Genomic DNA, 21,863 nt, shown 5'->3' on the forward strand with positions numbered 1-21,863 from the left:
CATCAGTCCAAGATCAGAGACAGCCTTGTGTATGTATTCATGGGGCATGTTACATATCTGTATATCTGTGTCGCTGGGAGACTGTAAAGTAAATGCCGCTGTCATATGTCTATTTAATGTAAGGTGATCGCCCCAAAAGCCTTCCAGCGAAGCACAGAAGCGCTGGGAAAAGGCGCCCCCGTAATCCCAAAGCGGACAAGGCCCACGCCTGCGCCGAGTGCGGGAAAATCTTCTACAACAAGCGGACGTTGAAGGCTCACCTCAGGGCTCACCTCGGGGAGAGGTCGTACATCTGCAATGTCTGTGGGAAGTGTTTCCGCAGACACACGGCGCTGCTGATCCATGAACGAATTCACACCGGAGAACGGCCCTACAAGTGTCTGCAGTGCGGCAAGAGCTTCATCCAGCAGCAGCATCTCACCACGCACAAGAGAATTCACACCGGGGAGAAACCCTTTCCCTGCCAGGTCTGCGGAAACAGCTACCGCTGGAGATCCGAGCTGGCCAAACATCAGAAGGTCCACGAGAAGGAGGTAAACGCCACGCTGCTCTGTCTGCCATCATCAACGGCTCCACACTGAGACAGGCGGGCGGAGAATCGGGGAGGAATAATTATGGGTCTTCCCATCCTCTCACTCTCCCTCCCACACTCTCACTTCTCCCTCCCACACTCTCACTTCTCCCTCCCACACTCTCACTCTCTCCTGCACTCCCTGCTCCCCCTCTGTCTCTCCTCCTCTTTCCCATCCTATCTCTCCCACATTCTCACTCTCTCTCCCTTCTCACACTGTCTCCTACACTCCCTACTCCCCCTTGCCCTTCCGCTCTCTTTCCCTTCTCACGCTCTCTCCCCCTCTCTCCTGCACTCCCTGCTCCCCCTCTGTCTCTCCTCCTCTTTCTCATCCTATCTCTCTCCCACACTCTCACTCTCTCCTGCAATCTACTCCCCCTCTGTCTCTCCCCCTCTTTCCCACACTCTCACTCTCTCCTGCAATCTACTCCCCCTCTGTCTCTCCCCCTCTTTCCCACACTCTCACTCTCTCCCTTCTCACACACTCTCCTACACTCCCTACTCCCCCTCTTTCCCATCCTATCTCTCTCCCACACTCACTCTCTCCTGCAATCTACTCCCCCTCTGTCTCTCCCTCTCTTTCCCACACTCTCACTCTCTCCCTTCTCACACCTTCTCCTACACTCCCTACTCCCCCTCTTTCCCATCCTATCTCTCTCCCACACTCTCACTCTCTCCTGCAATCTACTCCCCCTCTGTCGCTCCCCCTCTTTCCCACACTCTCACTCTCTCTCCCTTCTCACACTCTCCTACACTCCCTACTCCCCCTCTTTCCCATCCTATCTCTCTCCCATACACACGCGCTCTCTCTCCCTTCTCACGCTCTCTCCCCCTCTCTCCTGCACTCCCTACTCCCCTCTGTTTGTCTCTCCCTCTTTCGCATCCTATCTCTCTCCCACACTCTCACGCTCTCTCCTACACTCCCTACTCCCCCTTCTTCTCCCCCTTTCCCATCTTATCTCTCTCCCTTCTCATGCTCTCTCCTCCTCTCTCCCACCCACTCACTCCCCCCCATTTCCTATCTCTCTCCTCCCTCTCTCACCCACCCTATTTCTCTCCCACTCCCTCTCTCTATCCCATCCTCTCATTCTCCTACCTTCTCGCTCTCACCCTCACTCTTTCCCCCTCTCACACTCTATCTCTCTCCCATCCTATCTCTCACACCCCATCTCTCACTCTCCCTCCATCTCTCTACCACCCGAGCGCTCTCTCCCATCCTATCCCCTCGTCTCTCTATCCCATCCTATTTCTCTTGCCCTCCCATCTTAGCTCTCTTCTATCCCACCTCCCCAATCTCCCCACCCTCTCACTCTCCCATACTCTCTCTCTCCTGCCCCCCTTCTCTCTCTCTCCTGCCCTCTCACTCCCCCACACTCTCTCTCTCCAGCCCCCTCTCTCTTCCACGCATTCTCTCTCTCTCCCACGTATTCTCTCTCTCTCTCATCCTATCTCTCCCACCCTTTCTCCCTCTCTCTCTCTCCCACCCTCTTTGTCTCTCTGCCACCCTCTTTCTCTCTCCCATCCTTTCTCTTTGTGTCTCTCTCTCTTATCCTATCCCTGTCCCACTCTCTCAATTCTCTCACTGCCACTCTTTCACTCTCGCGCGCTCTCTCCCACCCTAACACTTTCTCCCCACCTCTTCTCATCCCTCGTCTCCGCTGCCTCTATATTGTTCACCACTCACCCTCTCCTGAGCATCTCCGGCACTGGAGGCGGAGGTTAGATGCCAGACAGAGTCATTACATGACAACCTGATGACATCATGTTTATCAGCAGTCAGGCTTAGTATATAGATGGATCGGCACACGAGATGTAGATATGAAGCATGGCCTCTTCCAGTGAGAATAACTTGTTGTCTTCATCTGTTTCAGAGTTCTGCAAACAGCTTGGAGGACGGCCAGAAAGGTAAGGAGCTTTCTCACTGACTGTCCAGGCCATCTTACAAGGTTCATAGTTTATCATGTGGGGTCAGTATTTCTGGATTAATCATTATGGCCTGTTCCCCTTAGAGACGACAGGACGGAAGCGTCGCTACAAACGGGAGGGACAAGGTCCCCTGGGAGCCCTTGAGAGAGGCAAAGCTCTGGGCAAGCGGGCACGGATGTTACTGCGGCAGCGGGCACAGAAAGGGGACCGGGCTCTTTCCTGCCAAGAGTGTGGCAAGAACTTCCTGAACAAGAGGACGTTGCGCTCCCACCAGCGCGTGCACACTGACGAGCGCTCCTACATCTGCAACGTGTGTGGGAAGAGCTTCCGTAGGCACACCTCACTCTTGATCCACGAACGGATCCACACGGGGGAGCGGCCGTACCAGTGCGCTCAGTGCGGAAAGTCGTTCATACAGCGCCAGCACCTCACCACCCACCTGAAGACGCACACCGGCGAGAAACCATTCCAGTGCTCCCAGTGTGGCAAAGGCTATCGCTGGAGGTCGGAGCTGGTGAAACATCAGAAGGTCCACGAGGAGGAGGAGGTAACTGCTGCCCTGAATGTGTGTGTGCCTGTATGGGGGAATTAATTACATGTACAGTGCATCTGGAAAGTATTCAAAGCGCTTCACTTTTTCCACATTTTGTTATGTTGCAGCCTTATTCCAAACTGGAATAAAATAATTTTTTCCCTCAAAATTCTACACACAATACCCCATAATGACAATGTGATAAAAGTTTTTTTGAGATTTTTGCAAATTTATTAAAAATCGTTAAGAAATCACATGTGCATAAGTATTCACAGCCTTTGACCAATACTTTGTTGATGCACCTTTGGCAGCAATTACAGCCTCAAGTCTTTTTGAATATGATGCCACAAGCTTGGCACACTTATCTTTGGGCAGTTTCGCCCATTCCTCTTTGCAGCACCTCTCAAGCTCCATTAGGTTGGATGGGAAGTGTTGGTGCACAGACATTTTCAGATCTATCCAGAGATGTTCAATCGGATTCAAGTCTGGGCTCTGGATGAGCCACTCAAGCACATTCACAGAGTTGTCATGAAGCCACTCCTTTTATATCTTGGCTGTGTGCTTGGGGTCGTTGTCCTGCTGAAAGATGAACCGTCGCCCCAGTCTGGGGTCAAGAGCGCTCTGGAGCAGGTTTTCATCCAGAATGTCTCTGTACATTGCTGCATTCATCTTTCCCTCTATCCTGACTAGTCTCCCAGTTCCTGCCACTGAAAAACATCCCCACAGCATGATGATGGTACTGGCCTGGTGATAAGCGGTGACTGGTGTGAATGCCAGGCGTCATGTTTGGAGGAAACCAAAGAGTTCAATCTTTGTCTCATCAGACCACAGAATTTTGTTTCTCATGGTCTGAGAGTCCTTCAGGTGCATTTTGGCAAACTCTAGGCGAGCTGCCATGTGCTTTTTACTAAGGAGTGGCTTCCGTCTGGCCACTCTACCATATAGGCCTGATTGGTGGATTGCGGCAGTGATGGTTGTCCTTCTGGAAGGTTCTCCTCTCTCCACAGAGGAATGCTGTAGCTCTGACAGAGTGACCATCAGGTTCTTGGTCCCCTCCCTGACTAGGGACCTTCTCCCCCGATCGCTCAGTTTAGACGGCCGGCCAGCTCTAGGAAGAGTCCTGGTGGTTTTCATTTACGGATGATGGATGCCACTGTGCTCATTGGGACCTTCAAAGCAGCAGATATTTTTCTGTACCCTTTCCCAGATTTGTGCCTCGAGACAATCCTGTCTCTGAGGTCTACAGACAATTCCTTTGACTTCATGCTTGGTTTGTGCCCAGACATGCACTGTCAAATGTGGGACCTTATATAGACAGGTGTGTGCCTTTCCAAATCATGTCCAATTAAGCTGTAGGAACATCTCAAGGATGATTAGTGGAAACAGGATGCACCTGAGCTCAATTTTGAGCTTCATGGCAAAGGCTGTGAATACTTATGTACACGTGATTTATTAGTTTTTTATTTTTAATAAATGTGCAAAAATCTCAAAAAAACTTTTTTCACGTTGTCATTATGGGGTATTGTGTGTAGAATTTTGAGGGAAAAAATAAATTTATTCCATTTTGGAACAAGGCTGTAACATAACAAAATGTGGAAAAAGTGAAGCGCTGTGAATACTTTCCGGATGCACTGTAACGTATGTATGACCTATTATACTGCCTGCCTGGGACATTGATGTCAAACTAGCCCCATCTTTCCCTTGCTAATTGTTTAGCCGTGCTCTTCGCAGTGGTTGCGGGTGGGAGGAGCTCAGTGATCATGTGATATACCCCTTTGTCAGGAGGATATATATGGGGATATTGGTGGAATAGTAGAAGCTTCTGGGTGTATAAAGAGCTCAGTCAGGTAAGTTACACTACAAAGTGATCTACTGTCCCAGAACGTATAGTCCAGTAATAGTATGGTAAATAAGAGAATCTCCGATCTATGAAGAGCCACAGTTCCAGCTGCAGCGCTCGTACAACCAGGTGCCGACACGGCGCAGGAAGTGGACGAGCTGCCGAATCCAGTGAGAGGGAGGGGTACAAGGAGCATTACCAGAACACTCCATAATAGATGACATGCGTAGGTCAGGTGTAAGCGTTGGTAAATCCAATTAATGCGCTCACAACTGCGTGCTATATCCGGTGATGGGGCAGCCACGCGTTCCGCCAGCTTCTATGGTTTCCTGTTCCCGTGTCCTGGATATGGGACGGCTGGAAATAATCCTAACACAAGCAATAGCTGGAGTGAGTGATATACAGTTCCCATAGATGAGACGGGACACGGGCAGATACATAGTGGCGGAAGAGTTATTGGAGTATTTGTTCCCTGTCTCCCCCTCTCCCCCAGTATTGTCCTCTCTCCCGACGGGCTCTGTGTCATGAGCGCCGTGCTCGTAGCCGGTATTACCAATGTGTATGTCCGCAGAGATCTGAACAGGGAGGTCTCCGAGGAACCCTGATGTGTGACTGATATCCTGCTCAACATTACTAATCTCAGGGTCTGTCTCTCCTGTAGACTCTCCTGTCCAGCATGGACGCCTCCTGCAAGACTGAGAAGGAGACTTTCCTGGGTGAGTCTTTCTGTGTGTCAGCAATGATGACTGTCCCTCCTCCTAATCCCACCAGTCTCCTGCCACCCTGTGTGGTTACAGCCGTGCCACAGTCCCCACACATTACTGTCCCTCCTCCTAATCCCACCAGTCTCCTGCCACCCTGTGTGGCTACAGCCGTGCCCCAGTCCCCACGCATTACTGTCCCTCCTCCTAATCCCACCAGTCTCCTGCCACCCTGTGTGGTTACAGCCGTGCCACAGTCCCCACACATTACTGTCCCTCCTCCTAATCCCACCAGTCTCCTGCCACCCTGTGTGGTTACAGGCGTGCCCCAGTCCCCACGCATTACTGTCCCTCTTCCTAATCCCACCAGTCTCCTGTCCACCCTGTGTGGTTACAGCCGTGCCCCAGTCCCCACTCATTACTGTCCCTCCTCCTAATCCCACCAGTCCACCCTGTGTGGTTACAGCCGTGCCCCAGTCCCCGCGCATTACTGTCCCTCCTCCTAATCCCACCAGTCTCCTGTCCACCCTGTGTGGTTACAGCCGTGCCCCAGTCCCCACTCATTAGTGTCCCTCCTCCTAATCCCACCAGTCTCCTGCCAGCCTGTGTGGTTACAGCCGTGCCCCAGTCCCCACTCATTACTGTCCCTCCTCCTAATCCCACCAGTCTCCTATCCACCCTGTGTGGTTACAGCCGCGCCCCAGTCCCCACTCATTACTGTCCCTCCTCCTAATCCCACCAGTCTCCTGCCACCCTGTGTGGTTACAGCCGTGCCCTAGTCCCCACGCATTACTGTCCCCTCTCCTAATCCCACCAGTCTCCTGCCAGCCTGTGTGGTTACAGCCGTGCCCCAGTCCCCACTCATTACTGTCCCTCCTCCTAATCCCACCAGTCTCCTATCCACCCTGTGTGGTTACAGCCGCGCCCCAGTCCCCACTCATTACTGTCCCTCCTCCTAATCCCACCAGTCTCCTGCCACCCTGTGTGGTTACAGCCGTGCCCTAGTCCCCACGCATTACTGTCCCCTCTCCTAATCCCACCAGTCTCCTGCCAGCCTGTGTGGTTACAGCCGTGCCCCAGTCCCCACTCATTACTGTCCCTCCTCCTAATCCCACCAGTCTCCTATCCACCCTGTGTGGTTACAGCCGCGCCCCAGTCCCCACTCATTACTGTCCCTCCTCCTAATCCCACCAGTCTCCTGCCACCCTGTGTGGTTACAGCCGTGCCCTAGTCCCCACGCATTACTGTCCCTCCTCCTAATCCCACCAGTCTCCTGTCCACCCTGTGTCGTTACAGCCGTACCCCAGTTCCCACGCATTACTGTCCCTCTTCCTAATCCCACCAGTCTCCTGTCCACCCTGTGTGGTTACAGCCGTGCCCCAGTCCCCACTCATTACTGTCCCTCCTCCTAATCCCACCAGTCCACCCTGTGTGGTTACAGCCGTGCCCCAGACCCACGCATTACTGTCCCTCCTCCTAATCCCACCAGTCTCCTGTCCACCCTGTGTGGTTACAGCCGTGCCCCAGTCCCCACTCATTACTGTCCCTCCTAATCCCAACAGTCTCCTGTCCACCCTGTGTGGTTACAGCCGTGCCCCAGTCCCCACGCATTACTGTCCCTCCTCCTAATCCCAACAGTCTCCTGTCCACCCTATGTGGTTACAGCCGTGCCCCAGTCCCCACGCATTACTGTCCCTCCTTCTAATCCCACCAGTCTCCTGTCCACCTTGTGTGGTTACAGCCGTGCCCCAGTCCCCACGCATTACTGTCCCTCCTCCAAATCCCACCAGTCTCCTGTCCACCTTGTGTGGTTACAGCCGTGTCCCAGTCCCCACGCATTACTGTCCGTCCTCCTAATCCCACCAGTCTCCTGTCCACCTTGTGTGGTTACAGCCGTGCCCCAGTCCCCACGCATTACTGTCCATCCTCCTAATCCCACCAGTCTCCTGCCAGCCTGTGTGGTTACAGCCGTACCCCAGTCCCCACGCATTACTGTCCCTCCTCCTAATCCCACCAGTCTCCTGCCACCCTGTGTGGCTACAGCCGTGCCCCAGTCCCCACGCATTACTGTCCCTCCTCCTAATCCCACCAGTCTCCTGCCACCCTGTGTGGTTACAGCCGTGCCACAGTCCCCACACATTACTGTCCCTCCTCCTAATCCCACCAGTCTCCTGCCACCCTGTGTGGTTACAGGCGTGCCCCAGTCCCCACGCATTACTGTCCCTCTTCCTAATCCCACCAGTCTCCTGTCCACCCTGTGTGGTTACAGCCGTGCCCCAGTCCCCACTCATTACTGTCCCTCCTCCTAATCCCACCAGTCCACCCTGTGTGGTTACAGCCGTGCCCCAGTCCCCGCGCATTACTGTCCCTCCTCCTAATCCCACCAGTCTCCTGTCCACCCTGTGTGGTTACAGCCGTGCCCCAGTCCCCACTCATTAGTGTCCCTCCTCCTAATCCCACCAGTCTCCTGCCAGCCTGTGTGGTTACAGCCGTGCCCCAGTCCCCACTCATTACTGTCCCTCCTCCTAATCCCACCAGTCTCCTATCCACCCTGTGTGGTTACAGCCGCGCCCCAGTCCCCACTCATTACTGTCCCTCCTCCTAATCCCACCAGTCTCCTGCCACCCTGTGTGGTTACAGCCGTGCCCTAGTCCCCACGCATTACTGTCCCCTCTCCTAATCCCACCAGTCTCCTGCCAGCCTGTGTGGTTACAGCCGTGCCCCAGTCCCCACTCATTACTGTCCCTCCTCCTAATCCCACCAGTCTCCTATCCACCTTGTGTGGTTACAGCCGCGCCCCAGTCCCCACTCATTACTGTCCCTCCTCCTAATCCCACCAGTCTCCTGCCACCCTGTGTGGTTACAGCCGTGCCCTAGTCCCCACGCATTACTGTCCCCTCTCCTAATCCCACCAGTCTCCTGCCAGCCTGTGTGGTTACAGCCGTGCCCCAGTCCCCACTCATTACTGTCCCTCCTCCTAATCCCACCAGTCTCCTATCCACCCTGTGTGGTTACAGCCGCGCCCCAGTCCCCACTCATTACTGTCCCTCCTCCTAATCCCACCAGTCTCCTGCCACCCTGTGTGGTTACAGCCGTGCCCTAGTCCCCACGCATTACTGTCCCTCCTCCTAATCCCACCAGTCTCCTGTCCACCCTGTGTCGTTACAGCCGTACCCCAGTTCCCACGCATTACTGTCCCTCTTCCTAATCCCACCAGTCTCCTGTCCACCCTGTGTGGTTACAGCCGTGCCCCAGTCCCCACTCATTACTGTCCCTCCTCCTAATCCCACCAGTCCACCCTGTGTGGTTACAGCCGTGCCCCAGACCCACGCATTACTGTCCCTCCTCCTAATCCCACCAGTCTCCTGTCCACCCTGTGTGGTTACAGCCGTGCCCCAGTCCCCACTCATTACTGTCCCTCCTAATCCCAACAGTCTCCTGTCCACCCTGTGTGGTTACAGCCGTGCCCCAGTCCCCACGCATTACTGTCCCTCCTCCTAATCCCAACAGTCTCCTGTCCACCCTATGTGGTTACAGCCGTGCCCCAGTCCCCACGCATTACTGTCCCTCCTTCTAATCCCACCAGTCTCCTGTCCACCTTGTGTGGTTACAGCCGTGCCCCAGTCCCCACGCATTACTGTCCCTCCTCCAAATCCCACCAGTCTCCTGTCCACCTTGTGTGGTTACAGCCGTGTCCCAGTCCCCACGCATTACTGTCCGTCCTCCTAATCCCACCAGTCTCCTGTCCACCTTGTGTGGTTACAGCCGTGCCCCAGTCCCCACGCATTACTGTCCATCCTCCTAATCCCACCAGTCTCCTGCCAGCCTGTGTGGTTACAGCCGTACCCCAGTCCCCACGCATTACTGTCCCTCTTCCTAATCCCACCAGTCTCCTGCCAGCCTGTGTGGTTACAGCCGTACCCCAGTCCCCACGCATTACTGTCCCTCTTCCTAATCCCACCAGTCTCCTGTCCACCTTGTGTGGTTACAGCCGTGCCCCAGTCCCCACTCATTACTTTCCCTCCTCCTAATCCCACCAGTCTCCTGTCCACCTTGTGTGGTTCCAGCCGTGCCCCAGTCCCCACGCATTACTGTCCATCCTCCTAATCCCACCAGTCTCCTGTCCCCGCCTGCTCACTATAACTGCAGCCTGATTATTATATGTCCCCTCCTGGCCTCACCCTGTGTGGTTACAGCTTTGCCCCAGTCCCCAATCAGTGACCTCACACTCATTACTGTCCTTCCTCCTATTCCCACCAGTCTCCTGTCCTCGCCTGCTCACTATAACAGCACCCTGCTTATTATATGTCCCATAGTGACACTTGCAGCACAAACCCGCAGCAGATCCATGTTTTCTGGCTTGCCCCATATGATCACTACCCAGTGAGTGCGTAGCATAGATTGTTCTCTGTGACTGTGTGAGCACCGGGAGGTGAGGCAGGAACCACAGAGGGTGTAGGGGCTTGTGTATTATGCTCCTATGTACTGAGCTGTATTTGTTGTCCCACCAGAGGACGATTGGAAGGCCATCAATGGTGGCCAAACACAGCAGAGCACGTGCCGAGAGCCTGGAGGTGATGGGACTGCCACTAGCAAGGACCGCGGTGCGCGGTCAGGACGTCCGGCCCAGGAGCGCCTCTTCCCATGTACTCAGTGTGAGAAGAGTTTCCTGAGAAGCTCCGACCTGGTGAGGCACCAGCGGAGTCACCTGGGAGAGCGGCCTTACGTGTGCAACCAGTGCGGGAAGTGCTTCAGGCGCAACACGTCTCTGCTCATCCATGAGAGAATCCATACCGGAGAGCGGCCGTACCAGTGCGCACAGTGCGGCAAGTCCTTCGTGCAGCGACAGCACCTCACCACCCACTTGAAGACGCATACTGGGGAGAAGCCCTTCCCGTGCACGCTCTGCGGCAAGAGCTATCGCTGGAGGTCCGAGCTGGTCAAACACCAGAGAGTCCACAGTGGGGAGGTACGTCTGTCCCATCCGTCGCGCTCCGCACTCACCACCTACTTACAGCTGTACTGGGAGTTGACCCGCTGAATGTGAGCTTGTGTGGGCGTCCGTGGTGAGTCCGGGCAGAGACACATGGTGGCACCACACCCGGTCTGAGCAGTGATGCCACGTGGGCCGCTCATGTGCCACGGTCCTGCCACAAACACATAGTCCTGCGAAGTCTGTAGCCACTGGGCATGACTCCACGCTTAATGTAACACACAACTATTGCTGCAGATTTCTTTTTTTAAATGGGTTAATCGACTTTGTACAAACCTGAGCAACCTGTGTAGCAAACGTCATTATGGCAGCTGCCCTGGAGGAGTAGTGGACAGTATTGTTCAGATCCCCACTTACGATTCTCCCACGAGAGGCCTATTTGCTTCATTGAGTATGTTCGATGCAAAGTCTTTGGGTACACACTTGTCCGATGTAACGATTGTTCAGGTTTATGCACCAACAGTCTTGTGTATACACACTTACCAATCCATTGCCCAACATCCTGGCCACAGGAACTGCATGTGATGTCATTGTAGGTGGTTCCTGTGTCCATCAACCGCTCGGTCTGCGGGTCGGCCATACTCACAGCCGAACATACCGATCTATCTGGGTGATATACTGTATCAGCATTAGCTGTGCTGCAGGGCCGACACAATAGGCGGGGATTAAAAGATTGACATTTTATAGGTCAGTTGGCCGACACCAGATGGTTGACATGGTCAAAAGGTTGACGGTTAAATGATCAACTAGGTCTAAAGGTCAATCTCTTTTATTTTTTTTGTATCCTGAATTCTAACCCTCCCCCTAGTGCCTAACCCCCCCTTCTGTAGCCTAACCTTCCCCCTAGTGCCTAACCCTAACCTCCCCTTCTACAGCCTAACCCTCCCCCTAGTGCCTAACCCTAACCTCCCCTTCTGCAGCCTAACCCTCCCCCCTAGTGCCTAACCCTAACCTCCCCTTCTACAGCCTAACCCTCCCCCTAGTGCCTAACCCTAACCTCCCCTTCTACAGCCTAACCCTCCCCCCTAGTGCCTAACCCTAACCTCCCCTTCTGCAGCCTAACCCTCCCCCCTAGTGCCTAACCCTAACCTCCCCTTCTACAGCCTAACCCTCCCCCTAGTGCCTAACCCTAACCTCCCCTTCTACAGCCTAACCCTCCCCCTAGTGCCTAACCCCCCCTTCTGTAGCCTAACCTTCCCCCTAGTGCCTAACCCTAACCTCCCCTTCTACAGCCTAACCCTCCCCCTAGTGCCTAACCCTAACCTCCCCTTCTACAGCCTAACCCTCCCCCCTAGTGCCTAACCCTAACCTCCCCTTCTGCAGCCTAACCCTCCCCCCTAGTGCCTAACCCTAACCTCCCCTTCTACAGCCTAACCCTCCCCCTAGTGCCTAACCCTAACCTCCCCTTCTACAGCCTAACCCTCCCCCCTAGTGCCTAACCCTAACCTCCCCTTCTGCAGCCTAACCCTCCCCCCTAGTGCCTAACCCTAACCTCCCCTTCTACAGCCTAACCCTCCCCCCTAGTGCCTAACCCTAACCTCCCCTTCTACAGCCTAACCCTCCCCCCTAGTGCCTAACCCTAACCTCCCCTTCTGCAGCCTAACCCTCCCCCCTAGTGCCTAACCCTAACCTCCCCTTCTACAGCCTAACCCTCCCCCCTAGTGCCTAACCCTAACCTCCCCTTCTACAGCCTAACCCTCCCCCCTAGTGCCTAACCCTCCCCCCTAGTGCCTAACCCTAACCTCCCCTTCTACAGCCTAACCCTCCCCCCTAGTGCCTAACCCTCCCCCCTAGTGCCTAACCCTAACCTCCCCTTCTGCAGCCTAACCCTCCCCCCTAGTGCCTAACCCTAACCTCCCCTTCTGCAGCCTAACCCTCCCCCTAGTGCCTAACCCTAACCCCCCCTTCTACAGCCTAACCCTACCCCTAGTGCCTAACCCTAACCTCCCCTTCTACAGCCTAACCCTCCCCCCTAGTGCCTAACCCTAACCTCCCCTTCTGCAGCCTAACCCTCCCCCCTAGTGCCTAACCCTAACCTCCCCTTCCACAGCCTAACCCTCCCCCTAGTGCCTAACCTCCCCTTCTACTGCCTAACCCTCCCCCTAGTGCCTAACCCTAACCTCCCCTTCTACAGCCTAACCCTCCCCCTAGTGCCTAACCCTAACCTCCCCTTCTGCAGCCTAACCCTCCCCCTAGTGCCTAACCCCCCCCCTTCTGCAGCCTAACCCTCCCCCTAGTGCCTAACCCTCCCCCCTAGTGCCTAACCCTAACCTCCCCTTCTACAGCCTAACCCTCCCCCTAGTGCCTAACCCTAACCTCCCCTTCTGCAGCCTAACCCTCCCCCTAGTGCCTAACCCTAACCTCCCCTTCTACAGCCTAACCCTCCCCCTAGTGCCTAACCCTAACCTCCCCTTCTACAGCCTAACCCTCCCCCTAGTGCCTAACCCTAACCTCCCCTTCTGCAGCCTAACCCTCCCCCTAGTGCCTAACCCTAACCTCCCCTTCTACAGCCTAACCCTCCCCCTAGTGCCTAACCCTAACCTCCCCTTCTACAGCCTAACCCTCCCCCTAGTGCCTAACCCCGCCCCCCCTTCTGCAGCCTAACCCTCCCCCTAGTGCCTAACCCTAACCTCCCCTTCTACAGCCTAACCCTCCCCCTAGTGCCTAACCCTAACCTCCCCTTCTACAGCCTAACCCTCCCCCTAGTGCCTAACCCCGCCCCCCCCTTCTGCAGCCTAACCCTCCCCCTAGTGCCTAACCCTAACCTCCCCTTCTACAGCCTAACCCTCCCCCTAGTGCCTAACCCCGCCCCCCCTTCTGCAGCCTAACCCTCCCCCTAGTGCCTAACCCTAACCTCCCCTTCTACTGCCTAACCCTCCCCCTAGTGCCTAACCCTAACCTCCCCTTCTACAGCCTAACCCTCCCCCTAGTGCCTAACCCTAACCTCCCCTTCTGCAGCCTAACCCTCCCCCTAGTGCCTAACCCCCCCCCCCTTCTGCAGCCTAACCCTCCCCCTAGTGCCTAACCCTCCCCCCTAGTGCCTAACCCTCCCCCCTAGTGCCTAACCCTAACCTCCCCTTCTACAGCCTAACCCTCCCCCTAGTGCCTAACCCTAACCTCCCCTTCTACAGCCTAACCCTCCCCCTAGTGCCTAACCCTAACCTCCCCTTCTGCAGCCTAACCCTCCCCCTAGTGCCTAACCCTAACCTCCCCTTCTACAGCCTAACCCTCCCCCCAGTGCCTAACCCTAACCTCCCCTTCTACAGCCTAACCCTCCCCCTAGTGCCTAACCCTAACCTCCCCTTCTGCAGCCTAACCCTCCCCCTAGTGCCTAACCCTAACCTCCCCTTCTACAGCCTAACCCTCCCCCTAGTGCCTAACCCTCCCCCTAGTGCCTAACCCTAACCTCCCCTTCTACAGCCTAACCCTCCCCCTAGTGCCTAACCCCGCCCCCCCTTCTGCAGCCTAACCCACCCCCTAGTGCCTAACCCTAACCTCCCCTTCTACAGCATAACCCTCCCCCTAGTGCCTAACCCCGCCCCCCCTTCTGCAGCCTAACCCTCCCCCTAGTGCCTAACCCTAACCTCCCCTTCTACAGCCTAACCCTCCCCCTAGTGCCTAACCCTAACCTCCCCTTCTACAGCCTAACCCTCCCCCTAGTGCCTAACCCCGCCCCCCTTCTGCAGCCTAACCCTCCCCCTAGTGCCTAACCCTAACCTCCCCTTCTACAGCCTAACCCTCCCCCTAGTGCCTAACCCTAACCTCCCCTTCTACAGCCTAACCCTCCCCCTAGTGCCTAACCCTAACCTCCCCTTCCACAGCCTAACCCTCCCCCTAGTGCCTAACCCCGCCCCCCCCCCTTCTGCAGCCTAACCCTCCCCCTAGTGCCTAACCCTAACCTCCCCTTCTACAGCCTAACCCTCCCCCTAGTGCCTAACCCCGCCCCCCCCTTCTGCAGCCTAAGCCTCCCCCTAGTGCCTAACCCTAACCTCCCCTTCTGCAACCTAACCCTCCCCCCTAGTGCCTAACCCTAACCTCCCCTTCTACAGCTAACCCTCCCCCCTAGTGCCTAACCCTAACCTCCCCTTCTACAGCCTAACCCTCCCCCCTAGTGCCTAACCCTCCCCCCTAGTGCCTAACCCTAACCTCCCCTTGTGCAGCCTAACCCTCCCCCCTAGTGCCTAACCCTAACCTCCCCTTCTGCAGCCTAACCCTCCCCCTAGTGCCTAACCCCCCCTTCTACAGCCTAACCCTACCCCTAGTGCCTAACCCTAACCTCCCCTTCTACTGCCTAACCCTCCCCCTAGTGCCTAACCCTAACCTCCCCTTCTACAGCCTAACCCTCCCCCTAGTGCCTAACCCTAACCTCCCCTTCTGCAGCCTAACCCTCCCCCTAGTGCCTAACCCCCCCCCCCTTCTGCAGCCTAACCCTCCCCCTAGTGCCTAACCCTCCCCCCTAGTGCCTAACCCTAACCTCCCCTTCTACAGCCTAACCCTCCCCCTAGTGCCTAACCCTAACCTCCCCTTCTACAGCCTAACCCTCCCCCTAGTGCCTAACCCTAACCTCCCCTTCTGCAGCCTGACCCTCCCCCTAGTGCCTAACCCTAACCTCCCCTTCTACAGCCTAACCCTCCCCCCAGTGCCTAACCCTAACCTCCCCTTCTGCAGCCTAACCCTCCCCCTAGTGCCTAACCCTAACCTCCCCTTCTGCAGCCTAACCCTCCCCCTAGTGCCTAACCCTAACCTCCCCTTCTACAGCCTAACCCTCCCCCTAGTGCCTAACCCTCCCCCTAGTGCCTAACCCTAACCTCCCCTTCTACAGCCTAACCCTCCCCCTAGTGCCTAACCCCGCCCCCCCTTCTGCAGCCTAACCCTCCCCCTAGTGCCTAACCCTAACCTCCCCTTCTACAGCCTAACCCTCCCCCTAGTGCCTAACCCTAACCTCCCCTTCTACAGCCTAACCCTCCCCCCTAGTGCCTAACCCCGCCCCCCCCTTCTGCAGCCTAACCCTCCCCCTAGTGCCTAACCCTAACCTCCCCTTCTACAGCCTAACCCTCCCCCTAGTGCCTAACCCCGCCCCCCCTTCTGCAGCCTAACCCTCCCCCCTAGTGCCTAACCCTAACCTCCCCTTCTACTGCCTAACCCTCCCCCTAGTGCCTAACCCTAACCTCCCCTTCTACAGCCTAACCCTCCCCCTAGTGCCTAACCCTAACCTCCCCTTCTGCAGCCTAACCCTCCCCCTAGTGCCTACCCCCCCCCCCCCCCCCCTTCTGCAGCCTAACCCTCCCCCTAGTGCCTAACCCTCCCCCCTAGTGCCTAACCCTAACCTCCCCTTCTACAGCCTAACCCTCCCCCTAGTGCCTAACCCTAACCTCCCCTTCGACAGCCTAACCCTCCCCCTAGTGCCTAACCCTAACCTCCCCTTCTGCAGCCTAACCCTCCCCCTAGTGCCTAACCCTAACCTCCCCTTCTACAGCCTAACCCTCCCCCCAGTGCCTAACCCTAACCTCCCCTTCTACAGCCTAACCCTCCCCCTAGTGCCTAACCCTAACCTCCCCTTCTGCAGCCTAACCCTCCCCCTAGTGCCTAACCTCCCCTTCTACAGCCTAACCCTCCCCCTAGTGCCTAACCCTAACCTCCCCTTCTACAGCCTAACCCTCCCCCTAGTGCCTAACCCCGCCCCCCCTTCTGCAGCCTAACCCTCCCCCTAGTGCCTAACCCTAACCTCCCCTTCTACAGCCTAACCCTCCCCCTAGTGCCTAACCCTAACCTCCCCTTCTACAGCCTAACCCTCCCCCTGGTGCCTAACCCTGCCCCCCCCCCCTTCTGCAGCCTAACCCTCCCCCTAGTGCCTAACCCTAACCTCCCCTTCTACAGCCTAACCCTCCCCCTAGTGCCTAACCCCGCCCCCCCTTCTGCAGCCTAACCCTCCCCCTAGTGCCTAACCCTAACCTCCCCTTCTACAGCCTAACCCTCCCCCTAGTGCCTAACCCTAACCTCCCCTTCCACAGCCTAACCCTCCCCCTAGTGCCTAACCCCGCCCCCCCCTTCTGCAGCCTAACCCTCCCCCTAGTGCCTAACCCTAACCTCCCCTTCTACAGCCTAACCCTCCCCCTAGTGCCTAACCCCGCCCCCCCCTTCTGCAGCCTAAGCCTCCCCCTAGTGCCTAACCCTAACCTCCCCTTCTGCAGCCTAACCCTCCCCCCTAGTGCCTAACCCTAACCTCCCCTTCTACAGCCTAACCCTCCCCTCCCCTTCTACAGCCTAACCCTCCCCCCTAGTGCCTAACCCTAACCTCCCCTTCTACAGCCTAACCCTCCCCCCTAGTGCCTAACCCTAACCTCCCCTTCTGCAGCCTAACCCTCCCCCCTAGTGCCTAACCCTAACCTCCCCTTCTGCAGCCTAACCCTCCCCCTAGTGCCTAACCCTAACCCCCCTTCTACAGCCTAACCCTCCCCCCTAGTGCCTAACCCTAACCTCCCCTTCTGCAGCCTAACCCTCCCCCCTAGTGCCTAACCCCCCCCCCCTTCTGCAGCCTAACCCTCCCCCTAGTGCCTAACCCTAACCTCCCCTTCTACAGCCTAACCCTCCCCCTAGTGCCTTACCCTAACCTCCCCTTCTGCAGCCTAACCCTCCCCCTAGTGCCTAACCCTAACCTCCCCTTCTACAGCCTAACCCTCCCCCCAGTGCCTAACCCTAACCTCCCCTTCTACAGCCTAACCCTCCCCCTAGTGCCTAACCCTAACCTCCCCTTCTACAGCCTAACCCTCCCCCTAGTGCCTAACCCTAACCTCCCCTTCCACAGCCTAACCCTCCCCCTAGTGCCTAACCCCGCCCCCCCCCCCCTTCTGCAGCCTAACCCTCCCCCTAGTGCCTAACCCTAACCTCCCCTTCCACAGCCTAACCCTCCCCCTAGTGCCTAACCCCGCCCCCCCCTTCTGCAGCCTAAGCCTCCCCCTAGTGCCTAACCCTAACCTCCCCTTCTGCAGCCTAACCCTCCCCCCTAGTGCCTAACCCTAACCTCCCCTTCTACAGCCTAACCCTCCCCCCTAGTGCCTAACCCTAACCTCCCCTTCTACAGCCTAACCCTCCCCCCTAGTGCCTAACCCTCCCCCCTAGTGCCTAACCCTAACCTCCCCTTCTGCAGCCTAACCCTCCCCCCTAGTGCCTAACCCTAACCTCCCCTTCTGCAGCCTAACCCTCCCCCTAGTGCCTAACCCCCCCTTCTACAGCCTAACCCTACCCCTAGTGCCTAACCCTAACCTCCCCTTCTACAGCCTAACCCTCCCCCCTAGTGCCTAACCCTAACCTCCCCTTCTGCAGCCTAACCCTCCCCCCTAGTGCCTAACCCCCCCCCCCCCTTCTGCAGCCTAACCCTCCCCCTAGTGCCTAACCCTAACCTCCCCTTCTACAGCCTAACCCTCCCCCTAGTGCCTTACCCTAACCTCCCCTTCTGCAGCCTAACCCTCCCCCTAGTGCCTAACCCTAACCTCCCCTTCTACAGCCTAACCCTCCCCCCTAGTGCCTAACCCTAACCTCCCCTTCTGCAGCCTAACCCTCCCCCCTAGTGCCTAACCCCCCCACCCCTTCTGCAGCCTAACCCTCCACCTAGTGCCTAACCCTAACCTCCCCTTCTACAGCCTAACCCTCCCCCTAGTGCCTAACCCTAACCTCCCCTTCTACAGCCTAACCCTCCCCCCTAGTGCCTAACCCTAACCTCCCCTTCTGCAGCCTGACCCTCCCCCTAGTGCCTAACCCCCCCCCCCCTTCTGCAGCCTAACCCTCCCCCTAGTGCCTAACCCTAACCTCCCCTTCTACAGCCTAACCCTCCCCCTAGTGCCTAACCCTAACCTCCCCTTCTGCAGCCTAACCCTCCCCCTAGTGCCTAACCCTAACCTCCCCTTCTACAGCCTAACCCTCCCCCTAGTGCCTAACCCTAACCTCCCTTTCTACAGCCTAACCCTCCCCCTAGTGCCTAACCCTAACCTCCCCTTCTACAGCCTAACCCTCCCCCTAGTGCCTAACCCTAACCTCTCCTTCTACAGCCTAACCCTCCCCCCTAGTGCCTAACCCTCCCCCCTAGTGCCTAACCCTAACCCCCCCTTCTGCAGCCTAACCCTCCCCCTAGTGCCTAACCCTAACCTCCCCTTCCACAGCCTAACCCTCCCCCCTAGTGCCTAACCCTAACCTCCCCTTCTACAGCCTAACCCTCCCCCTAGTGCCTAACCCCCCCCTTCTGCAGCCTAACCCTCCCCCTAGTGCCTAACCCTAACCTCCCCTTCTACAGCCTAACCCTCCCCCTAGTGCCTAACCCTAACCTCCCCTTCTACAGCCTAACCCTCCCCCTAGTGCCTAACCCTAACCTCCCCTTCTACAGCCTAACCCTCCCCCTAGTGCCTAACCCTAACCTCCCCTTCTACAGCCTAACCCTCCCCCCTAGTGCCTAACCCTAACCTCCCCTTCTACAGCCTAACCCTCCCCCCTAGTTCCTAACCCTAACCTTCCCTTCTACAGCCTAACCCTCCCCCCTAGTGCCTAACCCTCCCCCTAGTGCCTAACCCTCCCCCCTAGTGCCTAACCCTAACCTCCCCTTCTGCAGCCTAACCCTCCCCCTAGTGCCTAACCCTCCCCCTAGTGCCTAACCCTAACCTCCCCTTCTACAGCCTAACCCTCCCCCTAGTGCCTAACCCCGCCCCCCCCTTCTGCAGCCTAACCCTCCCCCTAGTGCCTAACCCTAACCTCCCCTTCTACAGCCTAACCCTCCCCCTAGTGCCTAACCCCGCCCCCCCTTCTGCAGCCTAACCCTCCCCCTAGTGCCTAACCCTAACCTCCCCTTCTACAGCCTAACCCTCCCCCTAGTGCCTAACCCTAACCTCCCCTTCCACAGCCTAACCCTCCCCCTAGTGCCTAACCCTCCCCCTAGTGCCTAACCCTAACCTCCCCTTCCACAGCCTAACCCTCCCCCTAGTGCTTAACCCCGCCCCCCCTTCTGCAGCCTAACCCTCCCCCTAGTGCCTAACCCTAACCTCCCCTTCCACAGCCTAACCCTCCCCCTAGTGCCTAACCCCGCCCCCCCCTTCTACAGCCTAACCCTCCCCCTAGTGCCTAACCCCGCCCCCCCCTTCTGCAGCCTAACCCTCCCCCTAGTGCCTAACCCTAACCTCCCCTTCTACAGCCTAACCCTCCCCCTAGTGCCTAACCCCGCCCCCCCCTTCTGCAGCCTAACCCTCCCCCTAGTGCCTAACCCTAACCTCCCCTTCTACAGCCTAACCCTCCCCCCTAGTGCCTAACCCTAACCTCCCCTTCTACAGCCTAACCCTCCCCCTAGTGCCTAACCCTCCCCCTAGTGCCTAACCCTAACCTCCCCTTCCACAGCCTAACCCTCCCCCTAGTGCTTAACCCCGCCCCCCCTTCTGCAGCCTAACCCTCCCCCTAGTGCCTAACCCTAACCTCCCCTTCCACAGCCTAACCCTCCCCCTAGTGCCTAACCCCGCCCCCCCTTCTACAGCCTAACCCTCCCCCTAGTGCCTAACCCTAACCTCCCCTTCTGCAGCCTAACCCTCCCCCTAGTGCCTAACCCTAACCTCCCCTTCTACAGCCTAACCCTCCCCCCTAGTGCCTAACCCTAACCTCCCCTTCTGCAGCCTAACCCTCCCCCTAGTGCCTAACCCTAGCCCCCCCTTCTGCAGCCTTACCCTCCCCCCTAGTGCCTAACCCTAACCCCCCCTTCCGCAGCCTAACCCTCCCCCTAGTGCCTAACCCTAACCTCCCCTTCTACAGCCTAACCCTCCCCCCTAGTGCCTAACCCTCCCCCCTAGTGCCTAACCCTAACCCCCCCTTCTGCAGCCTAACCCTCCCCCTAGTGCCTAACCCTCCCCCTAGTGCCTAACCCTAACCTCCCCTTCCACAGCCTAACCCTCCCCCCTAGTGCCTAACCCTAACCTCCCCTTCTACAGCCTAACCCTCCCCCCTAGTGCCTAACCCTCCCCCTAGTGCCTAACCCTAACCTCCCCTTCTACAGCCTAACCCTCCCCCCTAGTGCCTAACCCTCCCCCCTAGTGCCTAACCCTAACCCCCCCTTCTGCAGCCTAACCCTCCCCCTAGTGCCTAACCCTAACCCCCCCTTCTGCAGCCTAACCCTCCCCCCTAGTGCCTAACCCTAACCCCCCCTTCTGCAGCCTAACCCTCCCCCTAGTGCCTAACCCTAACCTCCCCTTCTACAGCCTAACCCTCCCCCCTAGTGCCTAACCCTAACCTCCCCTTCTGCAGCCTAACCCTCCCCCTAGTGCCTAACCCTAACCTCCCCTTCTACAGCCTAACCCTCCCCCCTACTGCCTAACCCTAACCTCCCCTTCTACAGCATAACCCTCCCCCCTAGTGCCTAACCCTAACCCCCCCTTCTGCAGCCTAACCCTCCCCCCTAGTGCCTAACCCTAACCTCCCCTTCTGCAGCCTAACCCTCCCCCCTAGTGCCTAACCCCCCCACCCCTTCTGCAGCCTAACCCTCCACCTAGTGCCTAACCCTAACCTCCCCTTCTACAGCCTAACCCTCCCCCTAGTGCCTAACCCTAACCTCCCCTTCTACAGCCTAACCCTCCCCCCTAGTGCCTAACCCTAACCTCCCCTTCTGCAGCCTGACCCTCCCCCTAGTGCCTAACCCCCCCCCCCTTCTGCAGCCTAACCCTCCCCCTAGTGCCTAACCCTAACCTCCCCTTCTACAGCCTAACCCTCCCCCTAGTGCCTAACCCTAACCTCCCCTTCTGCAGCCTAACCCTCCCCCTAGTGCCTAACCCTAACCTCCCCTTCTACAGCCTAACCCTCCCCCTAGTGCCTAACCCTAACCTCCCCTTCCACAGCCTAACCCTCCCCCTAGTGCCTAACCCTAACCTCCCCTTCTACAGCCTAACCCTCCCCCTAGTGCCTAACCCTAACCTCTCCTTCTACAGCCTAACCCTCCCCCCTAGTGCCTAACCCTCCCCCCTAGTGCCTAACCCCCCCTTCTGCAGCCTAACCCTCCCCCTAGTGCCTAACCCTAACCCCCCCTTCTGCAGCCTAACCCTCCCCCTAGTGCCTAACCCTAACCTCCCCTTCCACAGCCTAACCCTCCCCCCTAGTGCCTAACCCTAACCTCCCCTTCTACAGCCTAACCCTCCCCCTAGTGCCTAACCCCCCCCCCCTTCTGCAGCCTAACCCTCCCCCTAGTGCCTAACCCTAACCTCCCCTTCTACAGCCTAACCCTCCCCCTAGTGCCTAACCCTAACCTCCCCTTCTACAGCCTAACCCTCCCCCTAGTGCCTAAC

General features: G+C 57.3%; 1 protein-coding gene across 4 annotated transcripts in view; it reads left to right on the forward strand.

The window, feature by feature from the left end:
* LOC134992764 (zinc finger protein 585B-like) overlaps positions 1-21,863 on the forward strand; it is a 130,557-nt gene that overhangs the window by 100,560 nt on the left and 8,134 nt on the right. For all 4 annotated transcript variants that reach the window (XM_063950810.1, XM_063950808.1, XM_063950809.1 and 1 more), the window contains exons 6-10: positions 124-533; positions 2,443-2,476; positions 2,581-3,044; positions 5,531-5,585; positions 10,082-10,539. In XM_063950810.1, the coding sequence (XP_063806880.1) occupies positions 124-533; positions 2,443-2,476; positions 2,581-3,044; positions 5,531-5,585; positions 10,082-10,539 (1,421 nt within the window). The remainder of the gene's footprint in view (positions 1-123; positions 534-2,442; positions 2,477-2,580; positions 3,045-5,530; positions 5,586-10,081; positions 10,540-21,863) is intronic.

Source organism: Pseudophryne corroboree, chromosome 2 (genome assembly GCF_028390025.1).
Source record: "Pseudophryne corroboree isolate aPseCor3 chromosome 2, aPseCor3.hap2, whole genome shotgun sequence".
Taxonomy (NCBI): domain Eukaryota; kingdom Metazoa; phylum Chordata; class Amphibia; order Anura; family Myobatrachidae; genus Pseudophryne; species Pseudophryne corroboree.